The sequence below is a fragment of the Xyrauchen texanus genome, chromosome 34 (assembly GCF_025860055.1).
Source record: "Xyrauchen texanus isolate HMW12.3.18 chromosome 34, RBS_HiC_50CHRs, whole genome shotgun sequence".
In the NCBI taxonomy this organism is placed as follows: domain Eukaryota; kingdom Metazoa; phylum Chordata; class Actinopteri; order Cypriniformes; family Catostomidae; genus Xyrauchen; species Xyrauchen texanus.
The window spans coordinates 37294347-37316467 of record NC_068309.1 but is presented as its reverse complement, the minus strand read 5'-3'; the positions used below and the strand labels follow the sequence as shown (position 1 = coordinate 37316467).

At 38.9% G+C, this 22121-nt stretch overlaps 1 protein-coding gene across 2 annotated transcripts; it reads right to left on the bottom strand.

The window, feature by feature from the left end:
• Positions 1-1372: 1372 nt before the first annotated feature.
• Positions 1373-20681, bottom strand: LOC127627970 (S-phase kinase-associated protein 1). Of its 2 annotated transcripts, none has more exons than XM_052104599.1 (6): positions 20584-20681; positions 19874-19970; positions 19696-19769; positions 13191-13334; positions 1810-1950; positions 1373-1708 (listed from the first exon to the last, which is right to left on the bottom strand). In XM_052104599.1, the coding sequence occupies exons 2-6, from the start codon at positions 19968-19970 to the stop codon at positions 1673-1675; spliced, it is 492 nt and encodes a 163-aa protein (XP_051960559.1). In that variant the 5' UTR covers positions 20584-20681; the 3' UTR covers positions 1373-1672. The 2 variants fall into 2 exon arrangements, with proteins under 2 accessions (XP_051960559.1, XP_051960558.1); XM_052104598.1 differs by having other exon boundaries at positions 20575-20668.
• Positions 20682-22121: the final 1440 nt, after the last annotated feature.

The window sequence follows — 22121 nt, the reverse complement described above, 5'->3', positions numbered from 1 at the left end:
TTCACTTTCATTGTATGGACCAACAGAGCTGAAATATTCTGCCAAAAATATTGTGTTCAGAAGACATATCTGGGATGGCATGAGTGTGAGTAAATGAAAATTTTCATTTTTGGGTGAACTGTCACTTTAAGGTCTGTGAGACTTCAATCAGTGCAGACACTGATTGGTTATTCATATGACAATGAGTAGTTTAAGTTTTGTGTAACCAGTTAAATTTTATATATCAAAAAAATGGTTTAGAATCTTTATTTAACGTTTTAGGATCAATTATTGGATTGAATTTATGCCCTTAAAAGTCTGTGTAAACAAGCCTTTTACAAGAATGAAATCAACCGTATGAGTGTTTATGTGGTCAAAATCTCAAATGAACTCATTATTTGGCAACAGACTTCTGTGTGAAGTAAATGCAATAAGAATAGCATTTATTTCCAAATAATTCCTCAAGTACTAAAATGTTTTAATTCCTTACAATTTCCATCCCTGCAGTATGCGCTTCACTCCATTTCCATTGTGATGAATGAACCGCCGCTGTCATCACCATTTTTAAAAGTTCCTTCTTGATTTAGATTGGACAGCCAAAAGCTTTTCATTGATTGATGCATTGATTGATGCATACTATTTTCTATAAATAGCAGATAGTATAGAGTACATACTTTACAGTATTCAGTAAGTTACTGCTTTAATTTCTTATTACAGATAGTTTAGAAACTACGGTGTAAACACAATAAAAAAAAATATGTATTATATCTGAGCTTCATCAGAAAGCCAGTTTGTGTAGATTACAGCTCTGCACACATTCTCTCAACCAACTTCAGGAGGAGCATCCCGAGAAGCTTTTGAAAACATTTTAAATCAGTTCCCTTGTATGCTCTTGGTTGATTTTCTGTCAATTTCCAAAAAAGGTATTTGTCAAGAAATCTACAGTAGGAACAATTTATATTGGTCTACAAAACTAATTTCCACAATCTGGTACAAGCCTTTACAATTCAGTTTTCACCAGATGCAATGACAGAACTTGAACAATCAGTCAGCAACAGACTCCGTAAAGACAGACCAACAATGAACAAATTAGATACACCAACAAAGACAAATCCCACAATAATGGTTTTATTCTTCGAAAATAAAAGATTGATAATCCTAATAGCCACTTTTACGAGCAGAACTGTAAAAGACGCCCAGTTCTATACAATGAGCGAGTAAATTAACTTTAACAAGTACTTCCAGTTTACAAGACATGTTTCAAACATTTCAACCTTCAGATTTCCTATGGTTACATTTCAACAGCACAAATAAGGCTAGGTTTATAAAATCCCTCAAGCTATGTTCATTTCTCAAAAAAGTAAAGAAAAAGGATTCTGTTTACTTGACAAAGTTCTGTAAAAAAAAAAAAAAAAACGACTTGTGTACAGCAGCCATGAAAGGGAGTGCATGTTTTCTACATGAATAAGGGTGAAGACTGCTCATTCCAGTGAAGTAGTAAAAGACGGAAAAACAGGGAAAAAAGCTTTTGGACCACACAAAGCAATGAAAATTGTCATGCTAGCAAAACACAAGGGATTTGACTGTTTATTTGTGTCGAATCTTAACAAATATGAACAGCGCAGTGCATTTTCTTTCAATCGTTTTTGTTTTCTGGAACAATCGGTAGTGTTAAAGTGTATCAGGATATTCTTCACTTTTCTTCACACCACTGGTTCTCCTTGCGTACCTGCAGCAAACACACAACACAGAACATTCTAGTAAGTCAAAGAACATTACAGCATGCACGGTTTAACAAAAGGAGAAACAGGAAATGAGCATTTGCTTTACCTGGGCTTCCTCTTCCTCTGTAAAATCATTCTTGATATTGAAAGTCTTTCTGATCTCTTCTGGGGTTTTGCCTTTGATCATGTTCGCAACTGTCTTGCAAGTAACATCTAGCAAACCTTTGATGTCCAAATAATTTGCCGCCTAAACAAAGGAAAGAAAGATGAAAGTGAGGAAATGGAAGTGTGCTTGATGAGGCCATTACAAACATTGCGTTTACACGCAACACGACGGCTGCTGCTTGATTTGCAATGTTCTTTCCCTGCTTCTTTGATGCATGAAAGACGACTCATGTCACTACTTGTGGTAAGGCCATCGATAGCTTTGTGGCGACATCATGTAAGAGGGTGGCATATTATCTGCTCAGATGGCAGTGTCGTCACCTGTTGAAACACACGGGCTCTGTCTGTTCCAAAATCTAGTGAGCTACATTGCATTCTACATAGACAGCAACACTTTGCATTACACTAGTAGTAGATATTGCCTGGTGACCGCTTTTACCAATATTTACACATTTCTGCTTAATTTTATTTGAGGATTTTTTTTATATTGAATCTGTCAATAAATGATGCCATCTGGTGGGTGTGTACAGAACAGCACCTGGAACACAAACACTACTGTGAGCTCAGATGTTCACAGGTAAAGAACTCTAAATTAACAAAAGATAACATTTAGCAACTGTGTCACTGAATGCTGCTAGAGCTTTTAACCAAATCCACATGTGCAAAACTTACATAAATATTACATAAACGTTTACTGCCTTTCCTGCATTAATCACAACCTCAACTCTGGAAAACAGTGTAATATCTTCATGTAAGATGCAGAAAAAAGTAATCATAAATAGTAATATCACAAAGACAAATTTGCAAAAAAGGAAGTGTTATCCCATCATTGTGGAAATTTGCACAGATTAGAAATTAAATGGAAGTTATAGCCACTATGGTTCCTTTATGAAATTAATAAATGACTTGCGGTTTACAGCGTGCAGATAAAACACTCAGATGAAATTGATGTTTGCCAACATTCAGTGGCTGATGTCTTATGGAGCAAAAGTTCTGGGAGGTAATAGCGGTCAATCCTTTTCATGACAGGTTTTTTTATTTTAGCATTACCAAAAAAACATTTGAGATGCCATGTGATATTGAGTGAAAAGTTCTCTGAACTTTTTTGATGCAAACTATATTCCTTTAAAAATGCTATAGGAATATAACATGTTTATATCATATACATTTTTCATGCACACTTTGGAAACTATTTCTTTTTATCTGGGTATTTCCAACCAGTGATATCCCAATATTCCACAAATCTGTTCGACCTTAAGAATGAATTAAAGATGACTTGTTTGCTTCCAAGTATACTCCAGAGGGTAAGCTACCTTTAAAGTACACTCAGTTTAGGATTTAATCCTACAGAAAGTGTGTGACCTCTTTTTGATTAAATTTTGCCAATTTCATCATCTTCAGCGGATGTTTGACTTCACTGAAAGACTTTCTTGTGACGCTCCACACTACAGCTCACTAGGTGGCGGTAATGCACCATAAGATGGATTGTGAACAGTCAATAAACCTCACAAGAAGAAGAAACACTTTCTTGCCTGTGACAGCGCTATGGATCATGAAAAAACATTTAACAAAATAGTACATAAATAAACAGCAATGGTGTTGATGTCAGAGATATTGTTGTGCTCAGTCAATAGCTGTAATGTATAGTCAGTGCTGTCTTGCTCGGTACACAACAATATTAAATCAGCTGGATAGCTAGCGTCTACTGAGCCTAACCAAAGATTATTTAGCAGGGATTGGCCACTTCTATTAAAATGAATGGGAGAAATTGGAACGCTCAACCAAGGAGCTCTAAGTGCCCAATGGTCAACGAATGTAGAATGGAAGTCCCGCTTACAGTTAAAAGAGCCAATCTCCTTTTAGATACAGACATCACCTGTCAATCAACTCTAGAACACGCATACACATTAGCTACACAAGCCAGGAAAATTGTGGTTTTGAGCATAATAGAAGGTTAAGAATTACATTTTATAATATCAGTATTGTCAGATTTTATTGATGATTTGAAATACTTTTTGATCATACTCATGACCAACCGTCTTTCTCCATTCAAGTAGATTGTACTCCCGAGACCGTTCCGAAGATGCCCGAGAGTGGACTGACTTGCTAGACAAACTTTGGCCTCATTCCATGACAGCAGGGCTGTCTGTTAATACTTCCTAACAGACTGATTACATGACAGTGATTCACTTAGCTAGTTGTGTTTATAACTCTACCAAATTGCTTGTTTTTAGCAACACGTCGGTACGATTCAATCATCTAGATGTACAACATAGGCTAAATATAGAAAAAGTTTATCATCGATATTGAAATTTTTCCCCCTAATATACAGTGAGGAAAATAAGTATTTGAACACCCTGCTATTTTGCAAGTTCTCCCACTTAGAAATCATGGAGGGGTCTGAAATTGTCATCGTAGGTGCATGTCCACTGTGAGAGACATAATCTAAAAAAAAAATCCAGAAATCACAATGTATGATTTTTTAACTATTTATTTGTATGATACAGCTGCAAATAAGTATTTGAACACCTGAGAAAATCAATGTTAATATTTGGTACAGTAGCCTTTGTTTGCAATTACAGAGGTCAAACGTTTCCTGTAGTTTTTCACCAGGTTTGCACACACTGCAGGAGGGATTTTGGCCCACTCCTCCACACAGATCTTCTCTAGATCAGTCAGGTTTCTGGGCTGTCGCTGAGAAACACGGAGTTTGAGCTCCCTCCAAAGATTCTCTATTGGGTTTAGGTCTGGAGACTGGCTAGGCCACGCCAGAACCTTGGTATGCTTCTTACAGAGCCACTCCTTGGTTATCCTGGCTGTGTGCTTCGGGTCATTGTCATGTTGGAAGACCCAGCCTCGACCCATCTTCAATGCTCTAACTGAGGGAAGGAGGTTGTTCCCCAAAATCTCGCAATACATGGCCCCGGTCACCCTCTCCTTAATACAGTGCAGTCAGCCCTGTCCCATGTGCAGAAAAACACCCCCAAAGCATGATGCTACCACCCCCATGCTTCACAGTAGGGATGGTGTTCTTGGGATGGTACTCATCATTCTTCTTCCTCCAAACACGGTTAGTGGAATTATGACCAAAAAGTTCTATTTTGGTCTCATCTGACCACATGACTTTCTCCCATGACTCCTCTGGATAATCCAAATGGTCATTGGCAAACTTAAGACGGGCCTTGACATGTGCTGGTTTAAGCAGGGGAACCTTCCGTGCCATGCATGATTTCAAACCGTGACGTCTTCGTGTATTACCAACAGTAACCTTGGAAACGGTGGTCCCAGCTCTTTTCAGGTCATTGACCAGCTCCTCCCGTGTAGTTCTGGGCTGATTTCTCACCTTTCTTAGGATCATTGAGACCCCACGAGGTGAGATCTTGCATGGAGCCCCAGTCCGAGGGAGATTGACAGTCATGTTTAGCTTCTTCCATTTTCTAATGATTGCGCCAACAGTGGACCTTTTTTCACCAAGCTGCTTGGCAATTTCCCCGTAGCCCTTTGCAGCCTTGTGGAGGTGTACAATTTTGTCTCTAGTGTTTTTGGACAGCTCTTTGGTCTTGGCCATGTTAGTAGTTTCATTCTTACTGATTGTATGGGGTGGACAGGTGTCTTTATGCAGCTAACGACCTCAAACAGGTGCATCTAATTTAGGATAATAAATGGAGTGGAGGTGGACATTTTAAAGGCAGACTAACAGGTCTTTGAGGGTCAGAATTCTAGCTGATAGACAGGTGTTCAAATACTTATTTGCAGCTGTATCATACAAATAAATAGTTAAAAAATCATACATTGTGATTTCTGGATTTTTTTTTTTAGATTATGTCTCTCACAGTGGACATGCACCTACGATGACAATTTCAGACCCCTCCATGATTTCCAAGTGGGAGAACATGCAAAATAGCAGGGTGTTCAAATACTTATTTTCCTCACTGTATATCAATATTGTTTTAAAATCGCCAAACCCTAACAGTCTGTCAATTAGTTGGCAAAGAAAAACATTTGTAATAGTTCTGATATTATTATAATAGCATGCCTGAACAGCAGGACTTTATGATTGTGGTGGTGTATTTAATTATTTTTGTTTTTTTTAAGTGTATGATTATTCCAGTGAACTGACTTAAAACCAATATCTTAACGTTTTGGAAGACACAGAGTAGTTTCAAATGTACTTTTATTCAAATTAGCCTATATTTTTGTAAAGTTACATTTGTGATCTAAAATATAGGTATTTTTATTTTATCTGTATACACTGGTGACCCAAAACATTATGACCACTCACAGATGAAGCGAATAACAGTCATCTCCGAACAAGGCCACATGTCAAGGTCTAGTAGATTAATGTGTTGAATGCAGGAGAAATGGACAGGCGTAAAGAACTGAGTGACAAGGGCCAAATTGTTATTGCCAGATGACTGAGTCAGAGAATCTCTGAAACGGAAAGGCTTGGTAAAGACGCTGGCTACCACCCCTGGGAATTTGAATCCCAGGGCATGCCGAGTGACTGCAGCCAGGCAAATTGGCCTGGTTGCTAGGGAGGGTAGAGTCACATGGGGTAACCTCTTCATGTAAGCTATAATGCTGTTCGTTCTCAGTGGGGCGCATGGCGAGTTGAGCGTGGATGCCGCGGTGGATGGCGTGAAGGCTTCACATGTCTCCGTGGCAATGTGCTTAACAATCCACATGACAAGATGCACAGATTGACTGTCTCAGACGTGGAGGCAGCTAGGATTCGTCCTCCGCCACCCTTTGAGGCGAGTCACTACACGACCATGAGGACTTAAAGGGAATTGGTAATTGGGCATTCCAAATTGGGTGAAAAAAAAAATTAAGGGGTCTGAATATTTTTCCATAACATTATTCCATATTTTCAGTAAGCAGAATTATTAGCCAATATTTTCATTTGGTGTCCCCATTGCCCTGTTCTGGGCTGATTTTTAGTCCCAGTCCATTTTGATGGATCATTTAGCACTTTTAACTAAATTTTAAATGAAAGGAAATGTTTTGTATATAACAACCATTTCTAGGGTTTACAAAGAATGGTGTGAAAAGGGAAAAACATCCAGTATGCGGCAGTCCTGTGGGCGAAAATGCCTTGTTGATGCTAGAGGTCAGAGGAGAATGGGCCGACTGATTCAAGCTGATAGAAGAGCAACTTTGCCTGAAATAACCACTCGTTACAACCGAGGTATGCAGCATAGCATTTGTGAATCCACAACACGCACATCCTTGAGGCGGATGGGCTACAACAGCAGAAGACCCCACCGGGTACCACTCATCTCCACTACAAATAGGAAAAAGAGGCTACAATTTGCAAGAGCTCACCAAAATTGGACAGTTGAAGACTGGAAAAATGTTGCCTGGTCTGATGAGTCTCGATTTCTGTTGAGACATTCAGATGGTAGAGTCAGAATTTGGCGTAAATTTGGCGCCTTGTTACCACTGTGCAGGCTGGTGGTGGTGGTGTAATGGTGTGGGGGATGTTTTCTTGGCACACTTTAGGCCCCTTAGTGCCAATTGGGCATCGTTTAAATGCCATGGCCTACCTGAGCATTGTTTCTGACCATGTCCATCCCTTTATGGCCACCATGTACCCATCCTCTGATGGCTACTTCCAGCAGGATAATGCACCATGTCACAAAGCTCGAATCATTTCAAATTGGTTTCTTGAACATGACAATGAGTTCACTGTACTAAAATGGCCCCCACAGTCACCAGATCTCAACCCAATAGAGTATCTTTGGGATGTGGTGGAACGGGAGCTTCGTGCCCTGGATGTGCATCCCACAAATCTCCATCAACTGCAAGATGCTGTCCTATCAATATGGGCCAACATTTCTAAAGAATGCTTTCAGCACCTTGTTGAATCAATGCCACGTAGAATTAAGGCAGTTCTGAAGGCAAAAGGGGGTCAAACACAGTATTAGTATGGTCTTCCTAATAATCCTTTAGGTGAGTGTGTAATATATATATATATATATATATATATACATACACATACTGTATATCTGTAATGTATATCTACTGTATACTGTATATCTGTAATATATATACACACACACACACACACACAATGATAGTTAAGTACAGTGTTCCTCAACTAGTTTTGACCAAGGGCCAAATTCTGTCAGTGATACAATGCCAAGGGCCACCACGCTCGATGTTATGACAAAGTACTTGTGCTGCTGCTATAATTTTATTTTATTGATTTTGTTATTGTCACAACACATTCTGTGTCATATTCAGATTTTTCTTGGCTCTTTTTCTTAGTATTATTTTGAGGCACCAGGATGTCGTAAGTCAAAGAACTCTGTGAGAACCAACGTCATAAAACTCTTACACAGATGAGCATCTCCACCCGAGACAATGGACCCTGCTGATTAAATACAAAGCTCACATCTGCTCTATATCTCACCCCCTCACTTTAAACACAAAGTTATGACTTATCCTGTTCTGTAATGTAAAGGGTTTTTCTGATCATGCATGTTTGGTATCATTCAAAAAGTCTCAGTGTGACTGGTATAATGGTCTTTTTCCCATGCTGATAAAACTAATGGTTACGAAGTTATAAGGTCTTTGTCAAATGCTGTATAATTCTGGAGGTCTGTCCAATACATTGCCTGTATGTTAAATAAGATATGACCCCAGGTCTTCCAAACCTAACCACTACCAAAATTCCCTTGGTTTATGGTTTGGGTGTTTAAGGAAGTGTGACACATTGTTCATGAAGTCTATAGTCAGACAATCCAACACAATTGATGTGTGTAGTTTTAATATAGGAATCTGTATTCAGATCTCCCACACAGTAGCAGTGCGTAATAAAGAAATCAGGGTCTCTCTGCAGCCAGATTTCTCCCACACATACAATATTGTGTGTAGTCCACAAGGTAATAGCAATTTGAATTTCTTATGTTTGGTAAATGTTTGATTGGAATGCAACTTTAATTATATTATTATGCTTGGTTCATTGATAGCTTTGAGTTTGATTTTTTTATTTTAATTGGATTGTTTGAATGTATTACTATCACCTGATAAAATAAATTGTTACTTGATTCATTCTAAAGTACTGGTTTTTTTTGTAGACTTCTTATTAACTACAAATCTATGGTCAGAGTCGTTTTAATTAAGCTACTTCAGAAGTAACCCATTTGTTTCTACTAAAAGGCTAAACGGCGAACCGAGAATCTATAAGGACTTAGCGAAGTAGAATAAAACGGGAATACTAACCGTGCGTTCACACCAAAAGCGGCGAGTGTCAAAATTCGCTCTGGCTGCCCTGCCTTCAAAGCTCGAGGACGCTCTGACGTAGTTGAAATAGGCGGCAACGTTTGTTCAGAATGCTTTGTTTTGTGAACTATATTTAAAGGGGCCGCAATTTAAACATTCAGACATGTCAACCATTTACTTTTTGCCGACCTATCACAAGCAGCGTATATCCTCATGAACTCTTTAAAATGTGAAAATAAGAAATCGATCAATGGCAGAAAGTAATTAAAATTACAGTTGTTTGTTATGAAAATAAAATATATTTGTAATAATAACAACTGTGGTCTTGGTTGATTTATATCCCTGTAAGCAAACAGGGACAGATCATATATTACTGGGAAACCCGCCACGGCAATAATTAGTTTCTCCTCCATTTTATCTTCGGAACTAATGTTTGGTGGGAACCAAAGTTTACACGGTTGTGTTCTCTAGACTTCGCTAGAGCGGAGCACTTCTATATTCCAATAGGTTGCCGCCAAACCGCGTCACAGCTCATTACCATAATGTTGACTGCACTTGAACTTTCATCTGACGCCCACACCGACCAAGACTCGCCGCCGAGAGACGCTGGCTGTCATTGAAAATGAATGACTTCCGGTTGATTTGACGCTCTCGCCGCCTCTGGTGTGAACGCACGGTAAGAGTAGGACAGATAATCTGTAAAAATGAACTTAACTGACTGGGGTTAACGGGGAGTTCAGTATAGATTCTCGACAAATAAGACTAAACGGATCAAACTGAGAACCTATAGGGTCTTGGTCTAAAACGTACTAATATCTGAAACTGATGAGTTTCTAAACAACTTTGTCATTTGACAATTAACAAAAAAAACTTTAAATGAACCATTATGGAACCATGTCCTCCATGCAAGTCAACTGTTCCAGCTCATCTCTAAATGGGATCGCTTCCCTGCACTTTAGCAAAACAGCAGATTCAATAATTAGACCTATTAGCATTAATATTTTCTTTGATTTTATGGGGGTCAAACTGTATTTGTATTCATTGACATCTACTCACAATTCAATGAGATATGTGACAGCGATTGGCAAAATCAATACTTCTGATGTTGGGGCTATACTCTTTTGTAGCAATCCTGAGACGCTGATCAAGATGCGCACTTAACAGTCTGTTTCTCACGGTTCTTGATGTTCATAATAGAAAACGATGACTCACAGATGTAGGTGGAGGGGAACATTGAAAGTAGGCACATTGAAATGATTCTACAGTTTTTGAATTTAGCTTGGGGAACCATGTTTGTCCAAAAGCCACTCACACTAACTTCTTGTGTTGCGATCTGAGCAAGTTAGAGTATAACATTTTCAAAATCTCCAGCTGAACAAATCCTTCGTCTAAGGATGGAGCCAGATGTTTGGCCTCAACAATCCACTGGCCATTTGCTGGAACTGAGACCGGCTGTCTTAGGAACAGAAGTATTTCACTCGATGGGTTAAAGCTCTTAAATCGCTCCTTGAAATTCTCTGCCAGTCTTATGAAGTTGCACATCAGCGGGTCCTCTTGCATCTGGCGTTTCTCGAAATGCTGTCGCAAATGTGGAAAGTGTAGTTTCCTCCTTTAAGATCCTGTTCAAAAAGCATCAGCTTCGAACGTAAGCTTCAACAGCTTCGTACAACAACATTGTGGTTTTGCATTGCAAAGTAAGATGATTTAGATGAGACATCACTGCCTGGTACGGCAACAGCACCGCCCTCAACTGCAAAGCACTGCAAAGGGTGGTGCGAACAGCCAGACACATCATCGGAGGTGAGCTTCCCTCCCTCCAGGACATCTATACCAGGAGGTGTGTAAAAAAACAAAGAACTGAGGATCAGAGACTCCAGCCACCCGAGTCATGGGCTGCTCTCACTGCTACCATAAGGCAGTCAATATCGCAGCATCAGGACCAACACCAGCCGACTACATGACAGTTTCTTCCCTCAAGCAATCAGGGTTTTGAACTCATTCACTTTGAACATATATCCGCACTGCACTTTATTAATCTCGCACTGGACTGTCATAATTACATTTCTCTCAACTATCAACTGACAGCTTGAATGTCAATACAACACTATACAAACTTACTGCACATTTATATATATTATTTTTTATTGTAAACAATGTATTCTATATTGTATTAAATACTGTACATTGTATATTATTATTTGTATATTTTGTTGAGTAATTATGTGTATATTAGATATGTAAATTGTGTTGTGTAAGTCTGATGTTTATTGTAGATGTCTCGTCACTGTCATGACTGCTATGTTGCTCGGAACTGCACACAAGACTTTCACCCACTGTTGCACTTGTGTATATGGCTGAATGACAATAAAGTGATTTGATTTGACATGTCGCATGAAAAATGCACAAATGCCATATCCATGCTGTTCAATGCATCGATCCAATAACCAACGATCCAATGTTATCGATACAACAAGTTTTTAAGATGCATCTTTATTTGAATAATCTCATGTAAGCCACATCTGTACACATTTCCATCAGGTGATGAAACAACCTTATTACATTAATTTCACTTTATGAGTGCCAAATACCCTTTTCTCATGGGACAAGGATGTCTGTGAAGCCAAATTGTGCTCTGCTATCCATGCGCGCATCAAATGAGCTTCCCGCAATATGCGAGCTCCAGTGACCGGATCAGTGGGAGCACATCAACCGGGCACTTCTTTAAATGCAGACTTTCATGACAAATGTAGAGAGGCTCACATGTCTGATTAATTCGGGCTTCCATCGATATCGTTGCGCATGCAACCCATTTGAATTTTTCATGAGAATTTGATATTTAAAAGTTTTTTGTTGTGGATGTCCCAATGTGGATACTAAATTTGCAAATTAGAATTTTTAAAAATTTTTGGTTGCATTTGAGGGCAAAAAATGTAATAATTGATGTGCCATAGGCACATAATATCAGAATATCGATCGCAGGGCCTTGAATCAAATCAAATTGAAATATTATTGCGGCAGACTCTGAAGAATCAGCAAATATCGAATTGTAGACCAAGAGAATCTATATAAGATTGTATCATGATGAAATGTCCGATTTACACCTACTGCTGTGGCATTCTACTGCAGTGATGAGGTTTTGTGAATAAAAGCAACCAAGTGCTTGTACGCTGCCACCAATTGCGTTACCTTCTGTCATAATTATCTTTCTGTGGTAATCAACATTATGCCACAAATTGACCTTAACTTGTATTGAACCTGGAATATTCCTTTAAGTGTCTTGTACTTAATTATATTGGGAGCTTCTATAGCCTAAATATTTCTATAGCCTAAGTCTATAAAACTTTGGGATTATATTGAACCCAAACTAATTCATCATCCCCAATGCCATTAACATTTATAACATGAGGCAAAAAACTGAGGCCTAAAGGAAAATTAAACCACGTGGGACTGCTCTACAGACCTTTAGACCTGGGAATGGTTGCATAAACCTAGCCATTAACTTAAGACTTTGTCTAACAATTAGTCTGACTAGCTAAAGACACAATAGAAAGCCTGTTGCATAAAAAAAAGCTCACAGTTGTCTTCAGTAAGACACTGAATAGCTAAAATAAAATGGCAGACCGTGGGTGCTCAACATTTTTTCTTTGCAGGAAAATATCAGATGCATGCAATGCTTAAAATTTAGTGATTTTAACCCAAATATTAAAAGAAACTTAAGGTATTTTGTTACCATTGTAGAAGTCAAATCTTCTACAAAGTCTCAACTCAAGTCATCTAAGCCCTCAACTGAAGCCCCCACAAGCTCTGCTGACAGTTATTTTCTATGGCAACATGGAATTTAAATGAAAGTTAGCCTATGGGTCTGCAGTCTTACAATTTTTGTCTTAAATGAAAACATTTTATGTAACTGACTGAAAAATTAAAGACCACATTTTTAGACAACTAACTTGTAAGACTGGTCTAATAAAAGTTTTATGCAACCGGCTCCTGAAGATCTTCTACCAAATAACATCAAATCCCAGTTTCCAACCAATACATGCTATACATCTAGCACATAACAGGCAACGCACAAAAAGAGGCATCAGTTTTACTGACCAGGATGAGTTCGAAGAGGGTGCCCTGGTCTACTTTAAGGAACTCCTGGTCCCACACAGGGATGTCATCTGTTCTTTTCTCTTTATTCTCATCGTCTTCTGGGGGAGGAGGGTCATCTTTATGGTGGGTGCACCACTGAATTACCTGTTAGCATATTAAAGACATTGTAAGGCTCAGTACAGGATGAAAAAAACTATGTAGAAGTGTAGAAATAAGAGATAAAAGCCACTTAAGCCAATGAAAGAGCAAAATCATTCTATACCAGAGTGACTGACACAGCAACAGCCTTTAGATGGCACACCCATGAACTGCCAGCAATGCATTCACTGACCATCTGATGCATATTGCAAACAATTTAGTAAGTTCAAAGTAATGTTACCAAGGTGCTGGTGTAAAACATGCAGCGCTTTGAGGAAAATGAATCACAGGATTTGTCAAAGATTGTCAGGTTAGTGGCACCAAATCTTGAAAGACATTTAGATATTGGTTTGAGGCACTTGGTAGCAAGTTTACTGGACATCCATGCGCAGAGCTGTATATTCCGTTATGTTGTCTGAGGTGGTTTTCATTCTGTGCATGTTTGCTTGCCGTCCAAATCGGAGTGTGATTATTCCTGGTACCCCCGCAATGTTGGTCTGGTTTCAGACGCTTTCTGATTCTGTTGACCACCGGTACTTTTCCTTTATCACAAGCATGCAATGATAAATAACAACGCGGGTCACTATATTCATATGTGTGATTTTTATTTGGTGTCATTATGCACACTACAGTAAACCACACTTGCGCTTATGTGCGTCGCATGACATAATTCAACAGATATGCATCAGAGAGAAGTTAACTATATCTGATCCTCGCAAACAGCCTTTTCTGAGGAGAGAGCTGGTTGCGAGCAATGTATTTGCAGTTCTGCTTATGTTCCCCTGCCACTCATTGTACACGTGTCTTTGTCAGTTATTTTACTTCCTGACCATTGCAGAGCTGATTACAGGTTGCTTTCTCACTCCACGTCACAGTGGGAAAGCCCCGAGTTACACTACAGTTTAAAAGTTGAGAAACATTACAATGTTTTTAAATTTGTAAAAAGTTTTTTATAAAATCCTTCACCAAGGATGTTTTAAATCGATCAAGAATCCCCCGCCCCCCATTTGGCAAATCGGACCATTCTTCCGTTCTACTTCTACCTGCTTACAGGCAGAAAATAAAACGGGAAGCACCCACCCTCAGAACGATCCAGTGCTGGTCGGACCAATCAGACTCTGCGCTACAAGACTGTTTTGATCACGCGGACTGGGAGATGTTCCGGTCTGCCTCTGATGACGACATCGAGGTTTACGCTGAAAGCGTAACGTGTTTCATCAGGAAGTGCATAGAGGACGTTGTTCCGACCAAAACTATACGGATATACCCCAACCAGAAACCACGGGTTAACGGCGAGGTTCGCGCGGACCTCCGCTTTTAATTCTTCTAACACGGAGCAGCGTAAACAAGCCAGTTATGCCCTCCGTAACACCATCAGTGAAGCCAAACGCCAGTACAGGCACAAACTTGAAGGTCAGTTCAACACCACTGACTCCAGAAGTATGGAATAAAGTCTCCGCCATGAACACCTGCATCTCTCCCGGACGAACTTAATACATTTTACGCTCGTTTCGAGGACTACACCACCGCCCTCGCGGAGAGAGCACTTGCGGCTGACGCTACAGAGGCTGATTCACTCTCCGTCTCTGTTGTGGATGTAACCCAATCCTTCCGATGGGTGAACATCCGTAAAGCTGCGGGTCCAGACGGCATTCCGGGCCGCGTCATCAGAGCGTGCGCGAATCAGCTGGCTGGTGTTTTTACGGACATTTTCAATCTGTCCCTCTCCCTGTCTGTAGTCCCCTCATGCTTTAAAACATCAACCATTGTGCCTGTACCAAAGCAAGCCACAATCACTTGCTTAAATGATTGGCGTCCTGTTGCTCTGACCCCCATCATCAGCAAATGCTTCGAGAGGTTAATCAGAGATCACATCTGCTCTGTTCTGCCCCCCTCTTTGGACCCATTGCAGTTTGCCTACCGCAACAACCGCTCCACCGATGATGCCATTGCATCTACACTACACACTGCTCACTCCCATCTGGAAAAAAGGAACACATATGTGAGAATGCTGTTTGTAGACTACAGCTCAGCATTCAACACCATAGTGCCCTCCAAGCTTGATGAGAAACTCCGGGCTCTGGGCTTAAACAGCTCGCTGTGCAGCTGGATCCTGGATTTCCTGTCAGGCAGACGTCAGGTGGTTAGAATGGGCAGCAACACCTCGTCATCACTGACCCTCAACACTGGAGCCCCACAGGGCTGTGTTCTCAGCCCACTCCTGTATTCCCTGTACACACATGACTGTGTGGCAACACATAGCTCCAATGTCATCATTAAGTTTGCTGACGATACGACGGTGGTAGGTCTGATCACTGACAATGATGAAAGCGCCTACAGAGAGGAGGTGCACACTCTTGACACGCTGGTGTCAAGAGCACAACCTCACCCTCAACGTCAGTAAAACCAAGGAGCTTGTTGTGGACTTCAGGAAGAAAGACGGAGAACACAGCCCCATCACCATCAATGGAGTACCGGTGGAGAGAGTCAGCAGCTTCAAGTTCCTCGGTGTCCACATCACTGAAGAACTCACATGGTCAATCCACACTGAGGCCGTTGTGAAGAAGGCTCACCAGCGCCTCTTCTTCCTGAGATGGCTGAGGAAGTTTGGAATGAACCAACACATCCTCACACGGTTCTACACCAGCACTGTAGAGAGCATCCTGACTGGCTGCATCACCGGCTGGTATGGCAATAGCACCACGCACAACTGCAAAGCCCTGCAAAGGGTGGTGCGAACTGCCAGGAACATCATCGGAGGTGAGCTTCCCTCCCTCCAGGACATATATACCAGGCGGTGTGTGAAAAAAGCTCGGAGGATCATCAGAGACTCCAGCCACCCAAGTCATGGGCTGTTCTCACTGCTACCATCAGGCAGGCGGTATCGCAGCATCAGGACCCGCACCAGCCCACTACATGATAGCTTTTTCCCCCAAGCAATCAGACTGTTGAACACTTGATCTATCAGGATCAATAATTAGCACTGCACTTTATTCAACTGTAATCTCACACTGGACTGTCAACATATTCTCCTCAATATACTACTTCTCATATACTCATTGTATTGCATATGGTGTATTCTATATTGTGTGTATTGTATATAATTATCGTGTTGTGTAAGTATGTGTACATTTGATATGTAAATTGTGTTGTGTAAGTATGTCGTTTATTGTAATTGGTATATGTCTCGTCACTGTCATGACTGCTATGTTGCTCGGAACTGCACACAAGAATTTCACCTACTGTTGCACTTGTGTACATGGTAGTGTGACAATAAAGTGATTTGATTTGATATCGATCAAGAATTACAGTAAAGACATTGTTAAAATTACTATTTAAATTACTTTGTTCATTCTCCACTTGCAGCAATGACACCTTAGGCATTCTAGCAGTCAGCTTTTTCAAGACATAAGTGCATGCAAAAACTTTCATCTCCCAAAAAGAACCATTAACTGATGAAATTCTACAGAGGTTAGTTTCTTTTCAACCATTTTTAAAACAAAAATTTGACTTATGTGAAATGCAAGTGTACTTAATTATTCAGCAACTGAATGTCCACGTGTTATTAAGTTGCACACATATTTTAAACTGAAACTGTTCTGTTCTTGAGTATCACATTAGAATAATTTCTTAATTATTTATTTTCTTAGTAGACTGGAGTAATGAAAATGGAGCTTTGACCTAATGGGTAATCATTTTAAAATTAAAATATAAAACAGTTATTTCAAACTAGAAAAATTTTTGCACCATTACTATTATTTATGGTAACGCTTTTGATCAATTTAATGCGTTCAAGATGAGAAGCATCAATTTCTTTATTTAAAAAAAGTGTTCCTGAACTTTTGAACGGTAGTGTATATTTGTGAAATAACCAGTAATTATTACTTTTTGAAATTGACCACACGTAAAGCCAGTCACAGATCACTATGCAAATATATATGAGCTTTTCCATTATTTCGATACAGATATAAATCCTATATAGGCCTATAAGCCTGCACCTAAACTTCACTTAAAAACAACATTAGGGATGTCCTGATACTGGTAAAAGTATCGGGTCTGATACTGTGCTCATGTACTTGTACTCTGCCTCATATAAAGCTTGAATACCAAAAACTTGACATACAAATGTGATTCCATAAACATTCAGTGCACAAATTTAAAACCACATTATGTCCTAGTGTGTTTATTAAAACCGCAAAGTCTGTAATTTCATGAGTTAAATGCAGGGCTCCAGACTAAGAACATAACTAGGGATCCATTGGCTCCTAAACTGAAACATATGCCCACATATTTTCTATCAGATTGAGGTCAGGGCTTTGTGATGGCCACTCCAATACCTTGACTTTGTTGTACTTAATCCATTTTGCCACAACTTTGGAGGTATTCTTGGGGTCATTATCCATTTGAAGACTCATTTGTGAGGAGCTTTAACATCCTGTCTGATGTCTTGAGATGTTGCTTCAATTTATCCACATCATTTTCCTTCCTCATGATGTCATCTATTTTGTGAAGTGTACCAGTCCCTCCTGCAGTAAAACACCCCCACAACATGATCCTGCCACCCCCATGCTTCATGGTTGGGATGGTGTTCATCGGCTTGCAAGCCTCATCCTTTTACTCAAAACATAATGATGGTCATTATGGCCAAACAGTTCAAAGTTTGTTTCATTAAGAGCAGAGGACATTTCTCCAAAAAGATATTTGTCCCCATGTGCACTTACAAACTGTAGTCTGGCTTTTTTTTTTTATTGTGGTTTTGGAGCAGTGGATTCTTCCTTGCTGAGCAGCCTTTCAGGTTATGCCGATATTGGAGTAGTTTAACTGTGGATATAGATACTTGTCTACCCGTTTCCTCCAGCTTCTTCACAAGGTCCTTTGGTGACGTTCTGAGATTGATTTGCACTTTCACACCAAACTACGTTCATCTCATGGAGACAGAATGCATATCCTTCCTGAGTGAAATGATGGCTGTGTGGTAGAGTAGATGTGTTTATACATTTGTAAATTGCTCCCAAGAATGAACCAGACTTGTAGAGGTCCACAATTTTTGTCTGAGGTCTTGGCTAATTTCTTTTGATTTTCACATGATGTCAAGCAAAGAGGCACCAAGTTTGAAGGTAGGATTTAAAATACATCCACAGATATACCTCCAATTCCGTATGTCTATCCTATCAGACAATTGGATAATTGTCTAAAGGCTTGACATCATTTTCTGTTATTTTTCAAGCTGCTTAAAAGGCACAGTTAACAGTGTATGTAAACTTCTAACCCACTGGACATGTTATATAGTCAATTAAAAGTGAAACAATCTGTCTGTGAACAGTTGTTGGAAAAATTACTTTAGTCATGCACAAAGTAGAAGTCCTAAACAACTTTCAAAACTATAATTTGCTAATATTAAATCTGTGGAATGGTTAAAAAATGTGTTTTAATGACTTCAGCCTAAGTGTATGTAAACTTCTGACTTCAACGGTGTGTAATTGTGTGTGATTGTGTGTGTGTAATTATATATATATATATATATATATATATGGCGACTAGACTTTAAATTTGTGACCATTTTAGTCGCAGTCTGGAGCCCTGTAAATGTTTACTTTGCATGTGCTGTATGCTTCAAAGTAAATGTGTGGTGCCAGTGTTGTGCCGAGAGCCCCTTGTCTCATACACAGAAAATACCATCATTGTTTGTAGCAGATGACAGCGAGCAGAGCACTAATTTATTTGTAGTGCATTTGCCATTTGCATTTTTATTATCGCATTGGGTCATGTTGCAACCTGCTTTTCTGGAGGGGAGTAGCTACCATTAAAAACACACAGAAAACAGAAAGGGCTTCACACCTAAATAAAAGCTTCCACCACAATAAAAGCTCAATTTAAATTAAAAAGTACAACAAATATATTTGTAATATTCACTGTGATACTAATAATAATATAATTAATAAATAGTCATTTTTAAATTAAATTTAAGCTAAATCTGTGATGCTCTGTTATGAAGCAATTCACCTGACAATGTGAGGTTTTGTCTAAAAGCTTTTTCTTTGATAAAAAAATATTTTTATTTATTAGACACCATTTTGATATAGAAAGAATTAAGAAAAAAAAACAGGCATTAGTGAGTACCCAAAAGGAAGTATTGGTACACTCTCAAAAAAATTACATTAAAAATGGTATCAGAAGGTCCCTAAACAACATGATTTATTGCTTCAGATGTCAGTCTGTCAAACACGTTAAATTGAGTTTTTTTTTGTCCCAAATAGGCTACATGAGAATTAGACATTCTGCTGACAGTGAAAAGTGTGTGAGCCTAGCAAATGACAAAATGTTTTAAGTGATGTTGAGCCTAATGCCAATGAGGTTGATGTTTTACCTTCTTCAGGATAGCTGCATTAACATTGGGCAGAGGGACTGGATCATCATCGCCTTCATCATCCATCCCCAAATCTGACCATACAAAACTCATATTTAATGCAACCAAAACTAGATAATGGAGTGTGAATGGGTCTTTAAAACATGAGTTTGTACATGATAATCTGAGCTGAGTTTACCTTCAAGCATGGTTTTTATAGTTACAGACTGCTTGGCGATTTCAACATCCACCTCAAACATCTCTCCATCAGAGCTCTGCAGTTTAATAGTCGGCATCTACAGGAATGGCAATAAAAAAAACTAATAATGACATATCTGAAGAGTTATAAACACTGATATGAAAGCACAGGAATATGAAAATCCCTCATGTGTTAATGACTCATGCTAGCTGTGTTAGCTCACTTTAAACTAATAATCAAATTTAAAAAAAATGCCAATGATATACATTGATTTTGTTGTGATAAATTGAATTCAGTGGTGTTTACTACACAACAAAAATGATGATGATGATGATGATACGTATTGAAACTGAGAAAAATCAGTTTAACCAGTTTATTGTCCAGCACGATCCAACTCGCTTTTATATCTAAAAAATGTTCAATGTGTTCAAATAACTAAACATGTATTTAAAACAATATTCCAGTTATTGTTGTAGGATTCATACGCTGCATTATAAACATAATAAAAATAAACAGCATCTGTGTGTGTGGAGCTAAGCTAATGTTAGCAGCGCGGCTAAAGGCCTCTAATAAAAGCAACCGCTATTTTCATAATCTCAGCTGAGTTAAAATATTCTAATAGCAAAAGACATTTCACACAAAAAACATCACTTCACTATATGACTATGAAACCTGACACGTTCGAGTCGTAGATACGATACCGTTCTAACCGTGACTGTGATCGTGAGAGCGAAGAAATTATCAAACTGAACGTCAACAAGGCCTGAATCTCAATGGCAACAGTGTTTATGGCTGAGTAATACCAAAGCTTTATAGGAAGTGTCGGCCATCTTTGGAACACTCTCGGGAGGCCATTTCCAGTAATGACAGTGCAGCTCCAATCTACTTAAATGGAGAAAGAGCGAACTCTCAAAAATGGTTTGTCAGGATTACAATCAAAGAACATATTTCAAATCAACAATAAAATCTAACAATACCGGAATCATAAATTGTGATTCTTTACCTCATAATACGCTAAAAATTAGATTTTCCCGGCGTGTATAGCTAACGCGCATGCGCGTTCTAGAGTTGATTGACAGATGATGACTGTATCTAAAATGCGATTGGCTATTTTTTATAAGGCGGGACATCTGTTCTACATCCGTTGACCGTTGGGCGCTCAGAGAATCTTGGTTGGCGTTCCAATTTCTCCCATTTATTTTTATAGGAGTGGCCCATCTCTGCTAAATTGATCTCTGCTAATACACCTATACACAAATACACACGTTCACGCACACACTCGCAGTGTCAGGAAGCGCGCTTAATGACACTGCCTACATCACTAATGGTAACCGTTTAAACGTTTATCTTTTCCTCAAATCTACTAGTAACCATATTAGTAGTTAATCATTTTTAGAAACCATTTCAACACAGTGTTTGGACTTGTATTTAATTAAAATTGTATGTATAACTATTCATTACAAGTAGCCATGCTTATTAATCAATAGTACCTCACTAGAACTCTATAGAAATGGGGCCATCCTTTGAAGAAATATTGGAAAATAATATACACTTGTAAAAAAATATTAAAAGTTTAAATGTTACATCTGATATGTGAAATGTATTTTAAGAAGTAAATATTTACATTTTACTTCAACTAAAAATAAAGGTCCCATTCTCAGCTTCATAAATATGAATGGGACCTTTTAGTTTAAGTAAAATGTAAATATTTACTTCTTAAATTACATTTCACATAGCATATATCAGATCAGAAATTGTGTGCTTTCAAAACAAAAATGTCTCAATCCGCTACCTAGTTCAGTAGTCAGGGCACTGACCAGGAAGTTGGGCATTTCTAGAGCTGTCCGCAATCGCAAAATCGTTCAAGTGCACTGAAACATTCACTCCCTAAAAATGTCCAGAATGCACCATAAAAACAAGGGAGCATCGTTGCTGAGATATCAAATTGCAGCCTTACAGCACCAGAAGTTTCAGGGCGGGGTGAGGGAGACGCTATGACATAATATTTTCACTTTATAATGTTATTCCATTGCAAAATAAAACACTTAAGAGATTTCTTGTAAAATTCTTGTAAAATTATTAATAAAGCGGTCATGAAATGGAGCATAAATGCCTTGATATTTAGACATATTACAGGTAACTATACTATAAAAACATACTGTAAAATTCAGAACTCAAAACTTCCTGCCCAATCTATAATGAGCATATATTTACCACCCTGCTGAAACATCTAGTTTTGAAATCGGTG

Excerpts from the sequence above, each read along its gene's own strand:
- LOC127627970 (XM_052104599.1), bottom strand. The coding sequence starts at position 19,970 with ATGCCGACTATTAAACTGCAGAGCTCTGATGGAGAGATGTTTGAGGTG. Across the intron at positions 1,951-13,190 it reads CCCTCTTCGAACTCATCCTG|GCGGCAAATTATTTGGACAT; the intron begins GTCAGTAAAACT and ends TCCTTTGTTTAG. Across the intron at positions 1,709-1,809 it reads CAGAGGAAGAGGAAGCCCAG|GTACGCAAGGAGAACCAGTG; the intron begins GTAAAGCAAATG and ends TGTTTGCTGCAG.